General features: G+C 44.6%; 1 protein-coding gene across 1 annotated transcript in view; it reads right to left on the bottom strand.

The window, feature by feature from the left end:
* Positions 1-22579, bottom strand: part of LOC149422101 (uncharacterized) — a 592400-nt gene continuing 569821 nt past the window's right edge. The window contains exons 17-19 of the mRNA XM_089633082.1: positions 7104-7329; positions 6669-6856; positions 1-293 (exon numbers count right to left, since the gene is read on the bottom strand). Coding sequence (XP_089489208.1) covers positions 16-293; positions 6669-6856; positions 7104-7329 — 692 coding nt within the window. The 3' untranslated portion in view covers positions 1-15. The remainder of the gene's footprint in view (positions 294-6668; positions 6857-7103; positions 7330-22579) is intronic.

The raw sequence follows: 22579 nt of genomic DNA, 5'->3' as shown, positions 1-22579 counted from the left end.
CTGAAAAGTGGACATCTAGTGGTTGCCGCTGGTTGTGCTGGTGCCTGGCTTGGTCTTACGTCTGGGCGGCGGGCGGAGCAGGTCGTCCAAGCTGAAGGTGCGCGCGGCGGGCACGGGACCTGGGCTGAGGCTCAGAATGGAGGGCTTGCGGATACCGAGGCGGTTGAAGAGCGAGGCGCGCGCTGGGCCCGCGGGACCGGCGCCGGTGCTGCTGGGCGTGCTGACTGCTAGTGCCGCGGCTCCCTGGCACAGGGCGGCCTCGCGCGCCGACTGCCGCAGCGACAGGTGGTTGGCTAAAAAAAAAATAATGCTTCAGTGACATGAACATGAACAGTCACTATTCCCACCGGTCATTCCGACAGAGAACACACAAACACGCAGGCCTTGATTTAGATGTCCTTGCTTTTTAAATCTACCAATTAAACGTGCTCTGCTTTGTTTTGGATTCAAAATATATACTGAAAATGTTAATTGTACGAGTTCAGTTGTGTAGGGGAAGGTAGTTGTGTACAAGCCTAGATAATACTGTTGAAGAACAACTAACACCTTTGAGATACTTCTCGGTGAAAATACAGGAAGGTAAAACCACAGGTTGTCAGCCGGCACAAAACAAACTTGTGTTGCACAGTTCTTAGTGTTCAGCGAGAGTGTTTAGTGTTAGGGTCGATAATTATTCTTAGAGGTATACTTATATTCTTAAATAAATATTTTATGCAAAACATATCATAATACACAACCAATGTTAAAATCATAGCTCCTTTATCATGCACACGAGTTCCTATTTTCTGATAAGGTAAGTAAACCATAGAACCTTAATACGTAAATTAACATTGTCGGGAGTGAGATGGAGCATGTTTATTTATTTATTTATTTATTTATTTATTGTAAGAAACAAACAGCATTTTTTTACAGGATTAGTTATACAAGAGGTTACATATGAGGTAAGCCAAAATAGTTTCTTATGCTAATGTTGGTTAATGTGATATAATACAAGATTGTAATTGGTTATAACCATTAACTGAAAATGAAATTAACAAAAAAAAATAAATAAAAATCATTTAAATATATTAGAAGGAAGAAGGAATAGGAAAGGGCAAGAGGCAGAGGAAGATGGGATGGGGACAGGAGACGCTCATGTTGTACCGTTTTTATAACTGTAAATTAATTTAATTAATATTTGTGGTCGTGCGCTTGACTTCGTTTCGGTATTTCACAAGAGTATTATTAAGAATATCGATATTATTAAATTGCGTGTTATATTGCGCGCATATACGGGGGATTGGAGAATTTTTTCTAAGGTTGGTTCTGCACGCGGGCAAATGAAAAAAATGGTTTTGTCTGGTTGGCCTTGTAGGTATGTGAATTCTTAAATAATTTACGAGTTCAGGAGAGTCCAGGCCGTTATTCAGAATTTTGTATAAAAATATTTGATCAGATATTAATCTACGTGTTTGAAGTGGAGTAAAGTTGTGAAATTTTAAGGATTCGGTGTTATTTGCAAAGAGTAATTTAAATTTATAATTTATGTGTTTAAAAAATTTGTTTTGCACACTTTCGATTCTGTCAATATGGCATTGGTAGAACGGTGCCCAAATTAGTGTGCAGTATTCTAAGTGGGGGCGGATATACGTGGTGTAAAGGGAATACATGGTTTTAATATTGCGAAAAGGTTTAGATATACGAATTATAAATCCCAACATTTTATTGGCTTTGTTGATTACTTCGTTAATGTGTTTGATAAAATTTTGTTTTACATCCAGTACTACCCCAAGATCACGGATTGATTCTATTTCATTGATATGTGTATCATGAAAGTTATAATTAAAATAAATTTTATTTTTGTTGCGCGTAAAAGATAATTTGTTGCACTTAGAAATGTTTATGATTAATTTGTTTAATTTACAGTATGCAAAAAGACGATTTAGGTCTTCTTGAAGTTTTATGCAGTCATTGATAGATTTGATTACTAAGTATATTTTTTTGTCATCTGCATATGCAAGGTAGTTAGCATGTAAAAAACATTTATAAATATCAAATATATATACATTAAACAGTAATGGTCCCAGATGGGAACCCTGCGGTACGCCAGAGGGCACAGTTAAGAAACTAGACTTAGTTCCCTCAACTGATACGCACTGTAGTCTTTTCTGCAGATATGAAGTTAGCCATCTAAGTAAGTCGCCATGGATTCCTAATTGGTGTAATTTTTTAATGAGGATAGAGTGGTTAACTTTATCGAAAGCTTTCGAGTAATCTGTGTAGATAACATCTACTTGGTGTCCATTATCCATATTGCTTGTTAAGTATTCAGTAAAGTTGACTAAGTTTGTTATTACTGACCTTTTTTGTAAAAAACCATGTTGTTGATTTTGTATGCTGCGGACAATAGTTATATAAATTTGATCGTACACAATACGCTCAAAGAGTTTACTAAATACTGTGAGTATTGAGATTGGGCGATAGTTTGCAATGTTACTTTTTGAACCAGTTTTATGGATGGGGATTATAATGGCTTCTTTGAATTTTGTAGGAAATATTCCTTTTTTTAAAGACATGTTAAATAAGTTAGTTAAAGGAAATGCAAGATTTTTGGCACATTTTGAGATAAAAAATGGCGAGATACCATCACTACCCGCACCCTTTGTAACATCCAATTCATTCAAGTATTTATTGACCAATGAGTTGCTTATTTGTACGTCCCCGATCGGGTTATTATTATTAACGCAGGTAGAATTATCTATATTACTGGGATCATCCGTGCCCTCATCGCTTACGTAAGTAGATTGGAAGTGTTTACAGAACAGTTGGCACACTTGATGAGCACCGGTGCCTGACTCGTCTTTTAGGTTCATGATTTGTGGTATGCCATTCGTCCTATTTTTGTTCTTAGCGTAATTCCAGAGACTTTTATTGTTAGTTGGAATACTAGACTCAACTGAATTTATATATTGGGTGTAACAATGTTTCTGTAAGTGTTTTTGTTGTATTCGTTTGATAGAGAACTCTATGTAATCAACTGGATTATTATTTGATTTCCATTTTTTGTGTAGTCTTTGTTTCTCATTTATGATTTTGATTAGGGGAGGTGAGTACCAGTTGGGAAATTTTTTCTTTTTGATGAAACGTTTGGGGACAAACTGGTTAATGGTGTTATTTAAAATGTCATAAAAAGTATAAATTGCTTCGTCAACGTCAGCATTATCGTGAGTAAAAGACCAGTCTGTTTTAGACAGGTGTTGGTTTATTAAATCATAATCAGCTTTATCATACCGACAAATTTCTTTTATGTTAGGTAGTCATGTTATCTGTTGGGAAGATATTTAGCGGTAAAGGTGGATTCATTAAGTTCTTACAAATTTGCGGCATCAAGCGGGGCACCCCAAGGATCTCATTTGGGCCCAATACTATTTTATCTGTTCAATAACGACATAGTAAATATTTTTAGGAGAATGAAGTAAAATTTCTATTATTTGACGATGATCTGAAGATCTACAGAATTATAATAAGATAAATAATCATCGCGCTATTTTGCAGTTGACACTGAATAAACTATATGCTTGGTGTTCGGAAAATGATTTACAAACTAAATATTAGTAAATGCCCGATTATTAGCTTTTGCAAAGGTAAAAATTCTCTTCGTTTTTCTTATTTGATTTGGCGCTAATCTTCTTCGAGTTTCACAGATTCGAGATCTCGGTGTCTTGTTTCAGGAGAGTTTACAGTTTAACTTACACATCGATGAAACTACAAGCGATGCGATGAGAATGTTCGGTTTTATTTTGAGAATGGGGGCAAGGTTTAAAAATGTGCTAACTTTGAAACATCTATATTGCTCATTAGTACGAAGTAAATAAGAATATAATTCAACAGTATGGTCGCCGTACTACAAAGTCCATTCTCAAGCCTTAGAAAAGGTACAAAATAAATTCCTTTTGTAAATCAATTTTTAATTGAATATTTCCACCGAATTTATAAATTATAATAACCTACGTACCGAAACCAAACTTCTCAAAGTATCAGATAGAAGTGTTTTAACTGATATATTATTTTTATTAAAAATTATGAAATCTCTAAATGGCAGCCTGAATTATTCGAATTCACTTATATGAATGTACCTGCCAGACGAACTTGAGGCAAAGACACTTTTAAATGTAACAAAAACCTCAATACTAACTACTCTATTTATTCACCGATTCCAAGAATTCATCACCCTGCAAACAAAAATTGTGAACTTATTGATATATTTGGTAATAATAATTTAGTGAGTTTCAAAAGGCAACTAATTTCAGACCTATTTGCTTGTTATTAACTTCTATTATTTATTAGCTATTAAAAAAGTCTTGTCTCTATACGTTCTAACATTTAAATCACATACTCCTTAAATGATTTGTTTTTTAAACGCATATTAATGACTGTATGCATGTACGGTCATACTTGATATGTATATTGTATATCATACTTTGATTTATTTACCATTCCAAGTAATATTATTTAAATTCGATTTTAATTACAGCATTGGTATTTTTCCATTACTTATTAATTTTTTTTCTATGGATAGACATTTATTTTAAATCTTCTGTTTTATAATACATATTAGTATGTTATTGATATATATATACCTTACGAGCAAATTATTTTCCTGTTTTCAGTTTTACTTGTTTGCAACAAACATGAATAATTGTATGCATATACGAATGTACAATGTACATACCTACATACTTTATATTTGAAACTTTACTTTATTTACAATATCAGGTGTTATTATTTGGATTCAATGTTAATCTTAGTATTAGCGTTTTATTATAATTTGTTTTTGTATATAGTTATGCTATTATCCATGTATAAACACTTAAATACATAGATTGTCAATTTCTCCTGTAAAAGCCCGATAGGTCATTTATAAATAATAAATGATCAATGACCTTAAGAAGAATGGCTGCGCGGCCCTCATCACAGAAAATTTTAATTTTGATTTAAGGTAAAAATACCTAACAAAACTAAAACATTTTTTTTAAAGGTATAGCAAATATCTAGTATAATGTTTTGTAAAGTTATTGTTAATTAGTTTTGTGTAAATTATATTTTCTTATACTACAAAGAAAAGTTAATATTTCCTAATATCTTAAAAGATGTTTACCACCCCACATTAAAATGATTTCTCAAATTTTGATTTCTTTTGGGAATAGAAGTAAAATTTTACTTTTCCCCATTATGTATCATTTTAGCCAAGACCCAGACCCATCCGAGACGTCCTCCGAGGTTTGACCCTCGAAAAAATTGACATTATTTTGCAAATCCTTTGTCGTCAATGTGTTCCATATTGGCACCTAGCCTGCACTAGGAATTGGGGGACCCAGAAAATGTGTTTATTTTTTATTTTATTTATTTATTTAACGCCCAGAGGGCTTTTACATGGTTGGTAGTATAATTTTAATTTGACAGATACTTTGAAACATAAAAAATAAGAATAAAATTACATTTGATAAAAGCTATGCAACAAGTCATACAAACACAAGAAACAAAAACAGAAAATTACAGCTATTTGTAGGTTTACATGATGTGTTTAGGAGTATTGTTGAAATAAATGTTTTAAATGATCCACAAACCTTGCCAAGTTGGTATTGAATATGTCAACATCACCCAAGTAATGATTTCCCATGGTGTGAAGTCGTTGTATCGGAGAGTGGGCGATGTAGTTACGCTTATGTGTGCTGCTGTAGAATATTCTATTTTGTCGTGTTGTTACTGTGGGTGTGTGTATGTTTATAAGTTGCAGGAGTTCACAACAGTCGAATTTAGAGTTAAGTATTTTGAATAAGAACGTTAAATTGTTTATTTTACATCTATCTTCTAATGTATGTATTTTTAGAGTATTTAATAAGAAATTGTATTTTAAGTCTTCGACAGGGATATTTAATTTAAAATTTATAAAACGTAGAATTTTTTTTTGTATTCGCTCAATTTTGTTAATGTGACTTTTGTAAGATGGAGACCAAACTACTGAGTTATATTCAATTAGACTTCTTACTAGAGATACGTATAATAGTTTAATGGCTTGTATAGAATTAAAGTTTGTAGTTGTTCAGCCTAGTGTTTTCATACTTTTGTTCACAATTTGATGGATATAATTGGTAAAACTTAGTTTTTCGTCCAAAATAATTCCAAGATCTCTCATTTCCGTGACTCTTTCTAAAGCTATGTTATTGATGGAATATTCGAATAAATTCCAAGATCTCTCATTTCCGTGACTCTTTCTAAAGCTATGTTATTGATGGAATATTCGAATAAATTCTAAGATCTCTCATTTCCGTGACTCTTTCTAAAGCTATGTTATTGATGGAATATTCGAATAAATTCCAAGATCTCTCATTTCCGTGACTCTTTCTAAAGCTATGTTATTGATGGAATATTCGAATAAAAATGTTGAAGTATTTGTCAACAGAAAGGTCTCTGGCCGCCCCGCCCCCGACATTCGAGCCCTAGGCCGGGCCTTTTGGGTTTCCAATGGAAGTTTAGACGTGTTTGTTTCGCTTCCCTCTCTTACTTGAGCCCCCTTTTTTTGTGATCCTTGCTTAGTCCTTCATAAGGACATATCTGGGAAACGTTGGCCAAGAAGGTGCAATACGACGATGATGATTTATGGAAAGAATGAATAACAGTAATCTCACGTCGGTTTCGATCAGCCTCCTCCGTGAGCAGCTTCTCGATCTTCTCGGGGAAGTGCCGCTTGGCGCACCAGACCAGGCCAATGATGGCGAGCACCACAAACACGGTGATGAGGCCGAGCCAGAATGGTTCCTGCAGCATCCGCTCCGATAGCGGCCGGTACGGGATGTTCATCATTCGCCTCTCGCATCTGCAACAAATGTACATGAACGTCAATTGAGTATTTTCGATTTAATCTACGATTGATAATCTTCGAATTATTCTTTGAGAATCTTCTATTGAGGATCTTTGATTGAATCTTTGATTGAACCTTCGATTGAATGTTCGATTGAATCTTCTATTGAATCTTCGATTGAATCTTCGATGGAATCTTAACTGAGGGTTGAAATCCATAATCTTTCTTTAAGAATAATTGATGTACGTATTTGGTTAGTCACCTGGTTCCCTCCCACCAGGCATAGCAGTTGCAATGGAAGCCGTGCGCGCGCTCCGTGCAGCGGCCGCGGCCCTCGCACGGGCGCGCCTCGCACGGACGCACACGCGTCTCGCACGCCGCGCCCGTGTAGCCCGCGCGGCACGTGCATCGGTGTCCTCCAGCCGTCAGCGTGCACGCGCCGAAAACACACGGCTCCAGCTCGCAGGCCGTCAGCGCGCAGAATAGACCTAAACATTTTACGCTGATAAATTAGTCTTATAAAAACAAAATTTTTAATTTATTAGAACATGTTTGAAGTTTATTGAAGAAGATTAATAAATCTAAACGAAACGTGAAATCGAACACAGAATCTCTGTTTTACCGGGACAACGCCTTTAACTTCTCGGCCATTGAGATTTGACCATTTTAAGTTTTTTTTGTCGTTATCAATCTTAGGACGAATTGTTTCACAGAAATTGAAAAATTAATCATATTTCAACGTTGAAATCTAAGTTCAATTCAAAGTTATGATTTGTCGGATAGTAACAAAACTTGAATAGAACATTCAAATTAACTTTTTTTTTCCTCATTTACATCAACAAACTCTGTAACCTACCCATAACCGGAAAACTAATATCCTTTGCAGATGACACTGTGCTCATAGTTCGTCATAAAAACTGGAAAGGAGCATTTGACATAGCTCAACACGACATAGGCCTTGTAAAGAATTGGTTAGATGACAATCTCCTGACACTCAACGCTGGTAAAACAAAATTCCTAACCTTCAGTCTATCTGTTGCAACCCAACCTACTAACAATCAGAAAATAACAATTCACTCTTGTCCAAGACCTTATTCTTCCTGTACTTGCCCAAACTTAGAAAAAGTATCCCATATAAAATACCTAGGGGTCCTAATTGATCATCATCTTCGTTGGGATCAGCACTTAGCCAGCCTAACTCCCCGAATTCGCAAGCTCTGCTATGTTTTTCGAACATTAAGAAATATCCTTACTCCTACAATAATGAAAACAGTCTACTATGCTCTCTACCAATCCCAATTAGCATATGGCATCATAATTTGGGGCGGTTGCAGAGGCGGATTTGCAGTCTTGGCCGCCCTAGGCCCCAGACCATGTAGCCGCCCCTTTCTCAGTACCCATCATAGGTGTGGCGAGGGCGGCTGCGGGGCGTGGGGGCGCGCTGTGTGCTGTGTGTGAACACGCTCTTGCATATCGCCATTTAATATTTTGGTACTTAGGAAGTAATTTCTTGTTATCATTGGATTGGCCGCTCCTAATATCTGGCCGCCCTAGGCCCGGGCCTACATAGGCCTAAGGGCAAATCCGCCTCTGGGCGGTTGTGCACATTATCTTATTGATCCATTACAAAAAGCCCAAAAAACGATAATACGTACTATCAACAAGCGACCGACAAGATACTCCTCCACTCGACTCTTCACTGAATACAATGTCTTAAACATACGGCAACTCCACATAAAATTTACTCTAATGCATTTTTTGTACAAATATAAGAAAAAAACCCTCGTACACCACAATTACACCACCAGAACAATAATCAACCGACACTACAACGTCCCTACACTACATACCACGTCAGCTCGAAGACATTTCATGTACCTAGCTCCCAAAATATTTAACCTTCTCCCTGAAAACTTAAAAACCGAAACCCAACCCCATAAATTTAAAAAACTAATATCAAAATGGATAAGTTCACTTGGAGACCACAATATATAAAAATTGGTACATAAATTAAATTATATTATAATTTTATCAACTAATTATCAATTATTATTAATATTTAATACCATTTTTATTACTATAAATACATTTAGAAACCATGATTTTAATATTTGTAATGCAATTAAATTTGTATAATTTAATAACTTTTAATTTAATTTAATTTGTATATTTTTATTACCTTAATCTAATTGTTTAATCTAATTAACTTATATTTCAATCTAAATTGCATAACTTTATAACTTGTAATTAACTTATTTTATAAATCCAATCTGTAAATATCACCCGCCATAACACAGGGACATCCCTAGCATGGCGGTTGAATTATCAAAAATATGTATAAATGTTCAACAAGTTCTTATAATAAATAAATAAATAAATAAATAAACTTTGAAATTTGATATATTATTCAAATTCTGTGAAACAATCCGTCCTTTACCAATATTATCCTCAACTAATTCATATATTTTTTAGCTCCTATTTCTGTATCACGGATCGATTTTCAATTGCGACCGTTACCTTTTTATTTTGTACGTCTTGTACAGAGCGTGAAACAATACGTTCTATTTAGATTTATTAATATTATCTTCTTCTTTAGTTATATAATTAAATAGATGGGTGTAAATAAATATAAACAAAAATCAATACATTTTGATATCTGGAAAAAATAGTGATAAATGCAGAAAAAATCTGACTTCATTGAAATACAATGTTAGTTCAAAGGAATCAAACGTATAAGATGTATAATGGCTTCTCCGAAGTTGCCAATCATCTTATTGAAACAGACCACACATTTATTAAAAACACACCGGTTAGTTACGAAAAAGCCTATTGACAAAGAGCACTCTCTTTCCAACCCGCTACCTTCTCTTACTCCTACTAATCCCCCACTGGAGCTCAGCCCAATGTTTTGCAACACTATGTGAAAGCTTAATATATCGATGAGGCAGTTATTACAGTATTATACTGCCCTGAAAAAGCTACGGTTGTAGCAAATCCCGGCCGGCTTTTGGTATAAAATATAAAAGTGTTGTTGTTGTTGTTATTGTTTTATTTTAAATGATAATGTCAAATCACTAAGTATCTGCTTAGTACGAAAAAAACATCTTCTTTAATTTTTAAATAATGCACATTACAAAGTGTTTTCGTATATTAGGACTTGTTCCCGAAGAAACTTATATCACACTAAGCGTTAGAGTGGTAGGGTACTTCGTGTTATTTGTATTCTACATATAGCAGGTATTACAATAAAAACTTCATAAACAACCTACCTTCCTATTAGAATAATATTAAAAAAAAACGCAAGCCATAAATTCGAACACCTTCGTCATACTACAGGCGCAGGGCCTCGATTATCGACATAGTCATTGCACTCGAACCACTCGTTGTTCGAGTGCAATGACTTTTGAAGTTTTTCGTATTTAAGTGTGTACCTTCATGAGACTTCAGACGAAGAGTAAGAATGTCGACCAATGTATGTACTTTCGACGGCGATTGCGAGCGGCCTAGATTGGGGAATCGATACCCAGGTCCATATTCACCAACACGAAAGTAGGCCAATTCGAAAGTGATAATTCACTCTTTTACATTTGAACAGTTGCCAGAGCTTATGAGAAGTAATTTCTGAGAAAAGTGTTTATCTACTCCCTCCCGCACCCCCACTGGGGATCGAAGGTTGAAAGAGGGTGGGAAGGCGGTCGAGCAGATAATTTCCCCCCAATTATTATTAAAGTAGCACACGGATGAAGCAACAAAATTTATCAACATCTTGGTTCATTGATGTTAAACGAAAATTTTATTATCTTTCATGTATTTTTTGTTTTCACAGATTTGATGTATAGTATTGTCATTGATATGAAGTACTTTGTTTAAAAAAAATAACCTCAAACGTCAAGAATTTTGAATAATGCTCATAATCATTATTTTATAATGATACGCAGAACCTTCTTTTAAATAAGGATTGGGAGGCGGATATGGGAATCGCCGCCCCGGCAACCAACACCTCTGCCGTAGGTCACCCCAAGTAGTCCGCTACGTATGGTGACTTAGCGAGGATGCCCTGGTTCATGGGGCGAGGATTGTCCAGGTCTTGGCGGCGGATGCATCTGCCCACTACTACTACATGGCGGGCCAGATCTGGAGAGACTGGTAGGCTGACAGCGCAATGGGAGGGGGTGGATTCGAACGTCCGTCACTTTTAGAGACACTAACCACCAGATTCCTACCCACCCTTGCTACCTTTTGCTTTCCCAGATCTGCCTACCTTCACAAAGCATATTCAAGGTGACATAGGCCCCGAGAGAAATTATTTTCCTCAGGGTTTCCTAGTACATTCATTGTTTGGTCCGTTACCCCATGCCATGAAAATCTGAAGACTTTTAGTAACATTAGCGATGAGCTCGTCAAATCCCAATAAAAATAGTAAAATATCTGATCCTAATTGTACGGGACGGCACTGTAGTCGCCGGCCGCACAGACGATATAGCGGGAGTGGCCGGCTGGCCGCTTCGACGCCTTGGAAGGGAAGGTCGGGAAAAGGTAGGGAGAATGTTGAAAAAATGGAAAAAATGGGGAAAAATATGGGGAAAATGCAAAAATGGGGAAAAATGTGGTAAAAAATGGGGAAAAATTACGAAAGGGAAAAATGGGGAAAATGTGGGGGAAAATGGGGAAAAATTTAGGGAAAAGGGAGAAATGGGGAAAATGTGGGAGAAAGGTATAAGGCAGGGGGGAGGAAGGTAGGGGGGAACCTGCGCCCTGACTAGGGACGCTTCGACTATTGTGAAAGTTTCTTCTTGATGAACACCAGGGAGCCGGAAGAAAGAAGAAGGCCAGGTTGAAGTGAAGGTCCAGGGCAGAAGAGGCTTGAAGGCAGTCAGGGCAGTCCAGGAGAGGTGTTGATGGTCCGATCGTTGCTGGCTCTCTGCCGAATTGCACAAGTTGTCCGCCTTTTAAAGGACCAACGGGCCTAGCTCTCCCTTTGTTAGCGACAAATTCCGAGAATTATTTTTGGGTTCCCGGAATTTGTCACAGGAATGAGCGCCGTTGTTGCGTAACTTGGAAGGGGACGAATTTGACTTGGCCCCTGACTGTTCTTCAAACCACTTTGCCCGGTCATTTTTATTTAAATACATTTTTGTGAGTTTGCACAAATTACATATTAAAAAAGGGGAATTGACATCATACATATTAAAAGGGGAATTGAGTTTTGCACAATATTCAATTTTGTGCAAACGGCGAGTTTTGTAAAGGAAACTGCGTTTGCACAATTTCAAACCTTGTGCAAATTTACATATTAGAGAGAAAACATTTATTTAAAGGGGAAGATTTGCACAATATTCAATTTTGTGCAAACGGCGAGTTTTGTAAAGGAAACCGCGTTTGCACAATTTCAAATCTTCATGCAAATCTTCCATGTTTTGTACAGATGATAGGTATTTAATTTATAAGACGGTGTCGGGGGGTCAAGCCTTTGTTTTTTGTCTATAATGATGACTGCTTGACCCCGTGGTTTTATTTATTAATCAGCAGATAAGATTTATAGTTCTACAAGTTTTACACAGATAAGATTAGGTACAGATTTTGTATAGAGAAATTTGTTGCATAAATTCGAATATGCGCAGAGGTGAGTTTGTAAATGAACTGCCTCTGCGTAAATTCAGATTTATGCAAATTAATTCAAGTCAGTGGAGGTACGTCCGGTACAATTCTCCCCCCGGTGCAGTCACGGCTGCGCCTAGCGGTCCGGACGTGTAGGTCGGCGGCGTCCTCGACGTCCGGTTCCCCTGGGCCGCTGGGGGTTGTGGCTCCCATGCGGCATCCGTGGTCCGGGTGCTGTAGAGGGCGGCGCTGGTGCTGGTGCCGGTGCGGGCGCTGGTGCTGGTGCGGGGAGGATGAGGGCGAGTTTTACAGCCGGGCGGGTGTACGTCCCTGTGGCTGTTTGGACCCGGGCTGTCCTCACTTGGCCATCGGCAGCTGGGATGGCTTCGACGATACGTCCGCGCGGCCAGCTGTTGCGTGGCAGCGCGGGGTCCAAGATGACCACCAAGTCACCAGCTCTGAGGGGGTCAGTCGGGTGGTGCCACTTCTGTCGGGCGCCCAGGGTGGGGAGGTACTCACGGAGCCACCGCCTCCAGAACATATCGGCGAGTTGTTGGCTGATACGCCACTGGCGACGGAGACATACCTCCTCCTCCTTGCTGTCGTAGAGTGACAGATGCGGGCGGTTCCCGGCAGACCCCATGAGAAAGTGATTTGGGGTGAGGGGCTCTTCGTCCCGCGGGTCGACAGAGACATGAGTCAGTGGCCGATTGTTGACCACAAACTCAGCCTCTGCCAATGCTGTGCGCAGGGTTTCCTCCCTTGGCGCCCTCTCTTTTAAGGTGGCGCTCAGGGCTCTTTTCACCGAGCGCACCAACCTTTCCCAGGCTCCCCCCATGTGGGGACTGAGGGGGGTGATGAATCGCCACTCGATGCCCTTGGTAGCCATGGCGTCCGTCATCCTGTCATCCTGCTGCAGGGCTGCCGTGGCATCCCGAATTTCCGCGTCCGCACCACGGAAGTTCGTCCCGTTGTCCGAGTACAACACCTTGGGCTGACCTCTTCGGGCGGTCATCCGTTGTAAGGCCATAATCGCCGAGTCGGCAGACAGCGAGACCGCTAGCTCCAGATGGATGGCGCGGGTGGAGAGGCAGGTAAATAGGGCTCCATAGCGCTTCTCCCGATGTCTGCCGACGGTGACCTCCATCGGCCCGAAGTAGTCCAGTCCGCAGTGTGTAAAGGGGCGGACGTGGTGCGCCAGGCGGGTCGGCGGGAGAACCCCCATCAGTGGAGGAGAGGGCTTGCTCCGTCGTAAGCGGCAGGTGGGGCAGTCGTGGCTGATCTTCCTGCTGATGGTACGGAGGCGCAGGATGAAGAAGCTGCACCGGATCTCGGCCACAGTTTTCTCCGTGCTTGGATGGTCCGCCTTTTCGTGGTAGTGGCGGATCAGCAGTCGGGCGTATGGATCGGTGCCATCCAAGATCACGGGAGTCTTCGCCACGCTCGTGCTTCCGGTGAACTCCCTCAGCCGTGAGCCCATCCGCAAAACGTCATCAGGTCCGAGGAAGGGGGCCAAACTGACGAGACGACTGGCGGAAGGTAGCGCCTGGCTGAGACGAATGGTGTGCAGGTCAGTGGAGAAGGCGTCTTCTTGGGACCTTCTCACCCATCTGCGCTCAGCCTCCGTTAGCTCGTCTGCTCGTAAAGAGTTTTCGGGGGGACGGTTTGGGCCCGTCCGACAGCGCCTGATGAAGCGTAGCATCCACGCTGTAGCCCGGATCAGCCGGTGCCATGACGAGAACCTCTCGACCAGAGGTAGGGCCTCTCCGGCTGTGGCGATGTGCCCGACGTAGTGTCGGGGCCGGGTCTCGAGGGTCTGGTCGTCTGGCTTCGTGAGGGTGCGCTCCTTTGGCCAGTCGCTCTCCGGTGTGGTGAGGAAGGCGGGGCCGTTGAACCATCTTCCTTGGAGAGACAGGTCGGGCAGCTCCAAGTCCCGGGTGCCGATGTCGGCCGGGTTCTGCTTGGTGGGGACCCACCTCCAATTGGCTATGGAGGTGAGTTCATCTATCTCGCCCAACCTGTTGGACACGAACGCAGAGTATGTGCGTGGATCGGTGCGTAACCAGCACAGCACTGTGGTCGAGTCCGTCCAGAAGATGGTTGACGCTATCTTCGCTTGGCTCTCCAACCGGATGGTTCTGGCCAATCTAGCCGCCATGAGTGCGGACTGCAGCTCAAGGCGGGGTATGGATAGCGGCTTGAGAGGTGCCACCTTACATTTGCTGGCGATGAAGGTGGCTTTAAGGGTGCCCTGCACTTCCTCCACGAAGTAGGCGACGGCACAGCAAGCTTGCTCCGAGGCGTCGCAGAAGAGGTGCAGGGTCACGCTGCTTGACCTCTGTCGGAGCGACCGTCGTGGGATGGAGACGCTGCTTTCCTGGAGCAGGCTCATCCAGTCCCTCCAGCGTTCAGCGTGCTCCGAGGTGATGTGGTCGTCCCATCCAACGCTCGAACGCCACACGGCTTGCAGTAGGATCTTCGACCGTATGGTGAGGCAGGAGACGAAGCCCACCGGGTCGAAGATCTTCATGACGATGGAGAGGAGCTGCCGCTTTGTAGGCCGTGTGGCTTCCTCTAGACTGGCCGCTTCCAGGAAAGTGTAGATGAAGCGGTCGGTAGATGGGTCCCACACCAGTCCCAGGACCCTCTCGGTCTCGCTGCTCCCGCTGCTGATAGCTACCGTGGAGGTGGCGCGGTCTTCAGGGGGCACATCGGCGATGGCGTCCAGGCTGTTTGAGGCCCAGTTCGTAAGGTGGAACCCTCCCTTTGCAAGGAGGGCCCTTACGTCTCGGACTAGGGCAGCAGCTTCGTCAGGGTTGTCCACTGCGTCCAGGTAATCGTCCATGTAAAACCGTGAACGAATGGCTGCTGCGGCGGCCGGGTACTGGTGCTCGTACTGACCGGCCACCCTGTCCCGCACGTACTGGGCACTGCTGGGCGAGCAGGTAGCCCCAAACATCATGGACGCCAGCTGGTAGGTGTCCGGCTGTTGCCGGTCCGGCGACCTCCACAGGTAAAGTTGCGAAGACTGGTCCTCTTTCCTGATTTGGATCCTCAGGAACATCTCCTGGATGTCGGCGGCGATGGCTATACCGCCTTCCCGGAATCGGAGGATGTTCCCCAGGAGAGAGGACAGCAGGTCAGGGCCAGTGAGCAGTTGGTCGTTAAGTGACGTCCCTCGGCATCGGCTGGCGGCGTCGAATACAACCCTTATCTTCCCTGGCTTGTTCGGGTTGGTGACGGCGAAGTGGGGAAGATACCACTTCCGTGGGGCAGGGAGCGACGCCTCATTGGTGGAGAGGCGTCTGGCGTAGCCTTTGGCGACAAGCTGCGTCATTTTGTCACTGTACGCCGCTGCCAGGGTTGCGTCCGCTGCGAGCTTTTTCTCGAGGGACTGGAGCCGCTTCAGCGCACACTGCCGGTTGTCGGGTAGTGTGGCGTCAGGGTGTCTCCACAGGAGGCCAGTTTCCCACCGCCCAGAAGGTAGGGGGCGGGTGGTTTCTGCCATTAATGCCATGGCCTTTGCGTCCATGGCATTGACTCTCGCCGCAGACGTGACGCCGAGGGAGTCGACGGCAAAGTTGGATGTTACCAACTCCCTCAGGCGGGCATCTGCAGCGGTCTCCGACTGGAGGGCCAGTGTGGTAGCTGGCCCGTCATTGCTGAGGCTCGAGCCTCCGTGGGCGATCCACCCCAAAGCGGTCCGTGACACTATTCGAGTAGTGCTATTCTCACGGACCTCTCTTGACACGATAAGGTGGGCATTATCCTGCCCGATCAAGAGTTTTGGGGTGACGCGTCTTCCAGGAACGCGCTGCTCCGGCAGGCTCAGGTCAGCTACTGTGTGGGCGGTGATGGTGAAAGTGGGCTCCAATCCAGCGCCCCGGATCGTCAGCTTCACGCGTTGGGAGCGGGCGTCGGAGGTACACATCCCCTTCGCCCCGTGCAGCCGCAGACTGTGGACTGGGCCGCGTGCGCCGATCTGCGTTGCGGTGTCAGCGTCGATGAGGGTGATGGTGGATCCCTCATCCAGAAGAGCGAACGTTGACACTTCCCCGTCCGTGGGGCCCCGCAACACAACCGGCACTATTTTTAACAGCACGCGGCTGTCCACTGTCTGGCGTCAAAGGTTTACCTCCGCGACCGTCTCCCGGTGGAGCAGCCGATGATGCGGGTAGCGGCACTCACCCACACCACACCACACTGTCTCCTTGCAGTCCCGGGAGTGGTGCGCCTCCAGGCACTTGCGGCACAGATTGTTAGTACGCACTGTCTCCCACCGGAGGGAGAGCGATTTCGCAATGAATTCGCGACACTCCCGGGTTCTGTGTGGCTCACCGCACTGAGCGCACGCACTTTTCACTTTGTTTTTGTTTATTGTTCTCACTACGGGTGGTGGTGGGCGGTTGGCCTTCCCCTCTGGCGGTGTGGCCACAGCGTTGGCCAGCACATGTTCCCGGCGCCCTTTGCCGGATCTCAAGGGATCCACCATCCCGCTGACCGGGATCACGCCGGCGACGCCCCTCAGAAATGCTGCCAACTGGAGGATGGTGGACTGAGTTGTTTGCCCCAGCATCCGCAGCTCCAGCAGCCAGGCCATCCTTAATGTGCATGGCATCTTGGCAGTGATGTCGGCCAGCAGGGCGGGGTTGGTGAGGTAGCCTCCCGTCCTCAAGTCCCGCAGGGAAGCCACCAGGTTCTGGATTGTCCCGGAGAAGTCAGCAATCTCCTCCAAGGTGGCTTCGGCAGACAGGAAGGGCAGCTTCCTCACCTTGTCCAGCATCAGGTTCGCTATCGAACCCGATCCGCCGTACCGCTCCTCCAGGGTCGAAATGATTTCGGGCACGCGGTCCGGGTTCAGCAGGAGCGAGTATACGTTTTCCCTCGCCTTCCCCTTAAGCGCACGCTGCAATCGTATAAGATTCTCGCTCAGCGTGAGCTTGCAGGTCGAGGTGGATTGCTCGTACTGCGCAATCCAGGCCGGCCATTCGAGGGGGTCGCCTGAGAATATGGGGAGGTCCTTGGCGGTGGACTGCCGGGCAATGAGGGCGGTCATCCGAAGGTCCTCCTCTACTGAGGGACGAGGGCTGTCCTGGGCACGCGTGGAGCGGATGGCGTCAGCCAGCAGGGTGCTCAGCTGTGCCAGGAACGGGTCGGCGCCTTGTCGGACCCACTCGCTGGTGTGATGGGCAGTCTCATCGGCGGTCGGCTGCGGGGGAAACAGCGGCGAGAAGCTCTGAGATGAGGCGCCAGGGTAACCGGCAGGTGGTGCGCCAGGGTAGGCACCAGGATGCGCTGCAGCGGGCGCAGCAGGGGGCCCGCCCCCAGGGTAGGCGCCAGGATGCGCAGCAGCGGGCGCAGCAGGGGGCCCGCCAGGGTGCACGGCAGGGTAGGCGGCGGGATGAGCACCAGGGGGCGCGCCAGGGTGCTCGCCAGGGCAGGCACCAGGATGTGCAGCAGCGGGCGCAGCAGGGGGTCCGCCAGGGCGCTCAGCAGGGTAGGCAGCGGGATGCGCACCAGGGGGCGCGCCGGGGTACTCGCCAGGGCAGGCGCCAGGATGCGCAGCAGCGGGCGCAGCAGGGGGCCCGCCAGGGTAGGCGGCAGGGTGCGCACCAGGGGCCGCACCAGGGTAGGCGGCAGGGTGCGCACCAGGGGCTGCGCCAGGGTGCTCGCCAGGGCAGGCGCCAGGATGCGCAGCAGCGGGCGCAGCAGGGGGCCCGCCAGGGTAGGCGGCAGGGTGCGCACCAGGGGGCGCACCAGGGTAGGCGGCAGGGTGCGCACCAGGGGCCGCACCAGGGTAGGCGGCAGGATGCGCACCAGGGGCCGCACCAGGGTAGGCGGCAGGGTGCGCACCAGGGGCCGCACCAGGGTAGGCGGCAGGATGCGCACCAGGGGCCGCACCAGGGTAGGCGGCAGGGTGCGCACCAGGGGCCGCACCAGGATAGGCGGCAGGGTGCGCACCAGGGGCCGCACCAGGATAGGCGGCAGGATGCGCACCAGGGGCCGCACCAGGGTAGGCGGCAGGGTGCGCACCAGGGGCCGCACCAGGGTAGGCGGCAGGGTGCGCACCAGGGTAGGCGGCAGGGTGCGCACCAGGTAGGCGGCAGGATGCGCACCAGGGGCCGCACCAGGGTAGGCGGCAGGATGCGCACCAGGGGCCGCACCAGGGTAGGCGGCAGGATGTGCACCAGGGGCCGCACCAGGGTAGGCGCCCAGGTGGGTGCCAGGGGGGTCCGCCCCTGGCAGGTACTGCGTCGCGGTGGGGAGGGCTGCGAGCAGCACAGCGAGCTGCCTGCTCATTGTCCGGTTCGCCTTCCGGAGCTGCCTGACCGTGTCCTCTGTTGTGATTGAATCCTCCTCTGCATCGGAGGACGGTGCGCTGTCAGGGCCGGCAAAGTGAGTGTCAGCAGGGCTGGCAGCGCGTGGGGCGGCAGGTCCGGCAGGGTCAGGGCCGGCAGGGCCGGCAGGGTGAGGGCCGGCAGGGTGAGGGCCGGCAGGGCCGGCGGGGTGAGGGCCTGTCACCAGCTCCACGTCGGGTTGTGAATCTGGGGTGGAGGCTGAAGCTTCGCGGCCACTCCGCAGGGACGGCATCTTGGGACGTCACTGGGAGGCGTGAAGGAGTGAAGGCGTGAAGAGGCGATCGCGGCTCGAAGGACCATGTACGGGACGGCACTGTAGTCGCCGGCCGCACAGACGATATAGCGGGAGTGGCCGGCTGGCCGCTTCGACGCCTTGGAAGGGAAGGTCGGGAAAAGGTAGGGAGAATGTTGAAAAAATGGAAAAAATGGGGAAAAATATGGGGAAAATGCAAAAATGGGGAAAAATGTGGTAAAAAATGGGGAAAAATTACGAAAGGGAAAAATGGGGAAAATGTGGGGGAAAATGGGGAAAAATTTAGGGAAAAGGGAGAAATGGGGAAAATGTGGGAGAAAGGTATAAGGCAGGGGGGAGGAAGGTAGGGGGGAACCTGCGCCCTGACTAGGGACGCTTCGACTATTGTGAAAGTTTCTTCTTGATGAACACCAGGGAGCCGGAAGAAAGAAGAAGGCCAGGTTGAAGTGAAGGTCCAGGGCAGAAGAGGCTTGAAGGCAGTCAGGGCAGTCCAGGAGAGGTGTTGATGGTCCGATCGTTGCTGGCTCTCTGCCGAATTGCACAAGTTGTCCGCCTTTTAAAGGACCAACGGGCCTAGCTCTCCCTTTGTTAGCGACAAATTCCGAGAATTATTTTTGGGTTCCCGGAATTTGTCACAGGAATGAGCGCCGTTGTTGCGTAACTTGGAAGGGGACGAATTTGACTTGGCCCCTGACTGTTCTTCAAACCACTTTGCCCGGTCATTTTTATTTAAATACATTTTTGTGAGTTTGCACAAATTACATATTAAAAAAGGGGAATTGACATCATACATATTAAAAGGGGAATTGAGTTTTGCACAATATTCAATTTTGTGCAAACGGCGAGTTTTGTAAAGGAAACTGCGTTTGCACAATTTCAAACCTTGTGCAAATTTACATATTAGAGAGAAAACATTTATTTAAAGGGGAAGATTTGCACAATATTCAATTTTGTGCAAACGGCGAGTTTTGTAAAGGAAACCGCGTTTGCACAATTTCAAATCTTCATGCAAATCTTCCATGTTTTGTACAGATGATAGGTATTTAATTTATAAGACGGTGTCGGGGGGTCAAGCCTTTGTTTTTTGTCTATAATGATGACTGCTTGACCCCGTGGTTTTATTTATTAATCAGCAGATAAGATTTATAGTTCTACAAGTTTTACACAGATAAGATTAGGTACAGATTTTGTATAGAGAAATTTGTTGCATAAATTCGAATATGCGCAGAGGTGAGTTTGTAAATGAACTGCCTCTGCGTAAATTCAGATTTATGCAAATTAATTCAAGTCAGTGGAGGTACGTCCGGTACACTAATGGTCCGTGCAGGGATATTGATTAACCGTTTAATTAGACTGGTTTTGGGTAATTTGACCCGATAACTGGTTTTCATAGGTTACACGAAAAAATCTTTATTTTTACTTACATTTGAAGAAGAAAACAACTTTTATTTACAACTAGCGCAGACCCATAAAAATGACGGAATGATTCTAATTTTTAAAAAGACCATTCAAATTATTTTCTGTCGATATTATGGCAGATAACTACTTTATAGCTCGTCTGAATCTTTCACACAATCAGTTTAAATTTTTAAAATGACTCTTAAAATCAAATCAAATTGGACCAGATTTTACGGGACGCACAGAAAACCGAAATTAGTATGTTTGATGACACATATGGTAATTATTAACTCGTTTTAAACTTACCTTTCATTTCAAAACACTTAAAATTCAAATAAATTATTCTTAAATTGTCAATCTGCATACAGAAAGTTCCACTTAACCGAGACCGGACTACTTCGTATGCTGTCAGGCAACAACTCTTGCAGAATCTTGCAGAATGTCAGACACAACTCTCTAGAATCAGGTAAGTTAACACTTATCTCACTCCTAGAAATGAGCGCTGCATTTGACACGATTGATCACGAATTCCTCATTAAGAGATTAGAGGACACATTCGGTTTGAATCCCGGCATTAAAAATTGGCTGGCATCCTATCTATCCAATCGCTTACAAGCCCTGAAGGTTTGTAATAAACTGTTAACAACTTCGCAACATTTTCTTCAGGGGTACCCCAGGGATACGTTTTGGGTCCACTTTTCTTCATCCTTTTTAGAAATGATGTTCTCAAAATAATCGAGTCATTTGGTCTCTTGTCTCACTGCTACGCTGATCATCAGGAAATTTATTTTTCAGCGCTCCAAACGAAATCAATAGTCGCAAGATCCGTATAGCTGAATGTCTAGAAGCAATAACTGGATGTTTTCAAACCAGCTGAAGCTGAATCCATCGAAGGCTGAGTTTTTCTGCGCAACTACAAATGAACGTAAATATTTCATAGACGATTCACCTATTTCCGGCAGCGATATCATCCCAAAAAAGGGTCAAACTTCTAGGTGTCAATTTATCCAAAGAGTTGTGTCAATTTGTAAAATTATTATTATTGATAACAGTCCACTTTGCGAATAGAACCACAAACTCATCCGCAGATAATATTTGCGACCCCAACTACTGAATTCGTCAGAGGTGTGTTGTGGTCATTTCCATCAACCACAAGTTGGCTTGATAACAAATAGTTCAAGTGAATACAATACAAAGGCATAAAATCCATAGACAGATAGGTATAACACAGTTAACACACTCATGGGCATACACACACACTCAAAGGAACACAACATACTTAAACACACACATAGGCATATTTATACAATTACATGCATACAATCAAATCAAACTGTTGTATTAATAAACAAAATCAATATAAAAAACAACATTTTTTTTAGTTCAGTGACAAGAACGTACAAGATAAATAAATATTCGTTGGCCGTCTTTATTAGTAATTATTGTAATGGACTTACCATAATTTTTACCAAATCTTGGGTTTTGTGTGTGATCTACTTTTTATACAACGATAAGTTTTTGCGGTACAATTTTAAACCATAATAATATTTATTGTTTGTAAGCCCTAAGTTCTCATAATGTGGGAGGCTGGGGGCTAACGAGGGCTTTTAGCCGCTTCAATAATAGCGGTCGTAAAGCCAGTAAGTAAAGTACCCCTCATCTCAAATATTTATTGGTCGAGCGCTGAAGGATTTATTCGGACGCTTATTGTATCGACTCTTTTGAAGGAAATACGTCATTTGTAGTTTGTAGGCATAGCGAACATTAAGTGATTATCGCTTTGAGAAATATATTTCCTTTATTATATATATTATCAGTTACACGCAAACCCGGAAAGACATTATTTGTGAAAGAAATATTTTGGAAAGATGTACGTATTGTAATGTGATCAGCCCGGGGAAACATTCTAATGGGCGTTATACACGATGATTTTTTTGTCGTTTAGTTTCCATATGTATCGTTTTTTCATATTTTGTGGCGACAGACGTGCCATTGTTTTAAGTTAATATATTATGTTTCATATGTAAAATATATAACATTTGTATTAATTAATGTATATTATTGTTCTTTTTTTTGAAATTCGCGTGTATTTTTGATAATTTGTTGATGACAACGGCAATAAAAAATAAC

This window comes from Hesperophylax consimilis, chromosome 7 (genome assembly GCF_061612785.1).
Source record: "Hesperophylax consimilis isolate HC1 chromosome 7, BYU_Hcon_1.0, whole genome shotgun sequence".
Lineage (NCBI taxonomy): Eukaryota > Metazoa > Arthropoda > Insecta > Trichoptera > Limnephilidae > Hesperophylax > Hesperophylax consimilis.
Note: the sequence above shows the minus strand (reverse complement) of the source record. Positions and strands in the feature narration are given on the sequence as shown.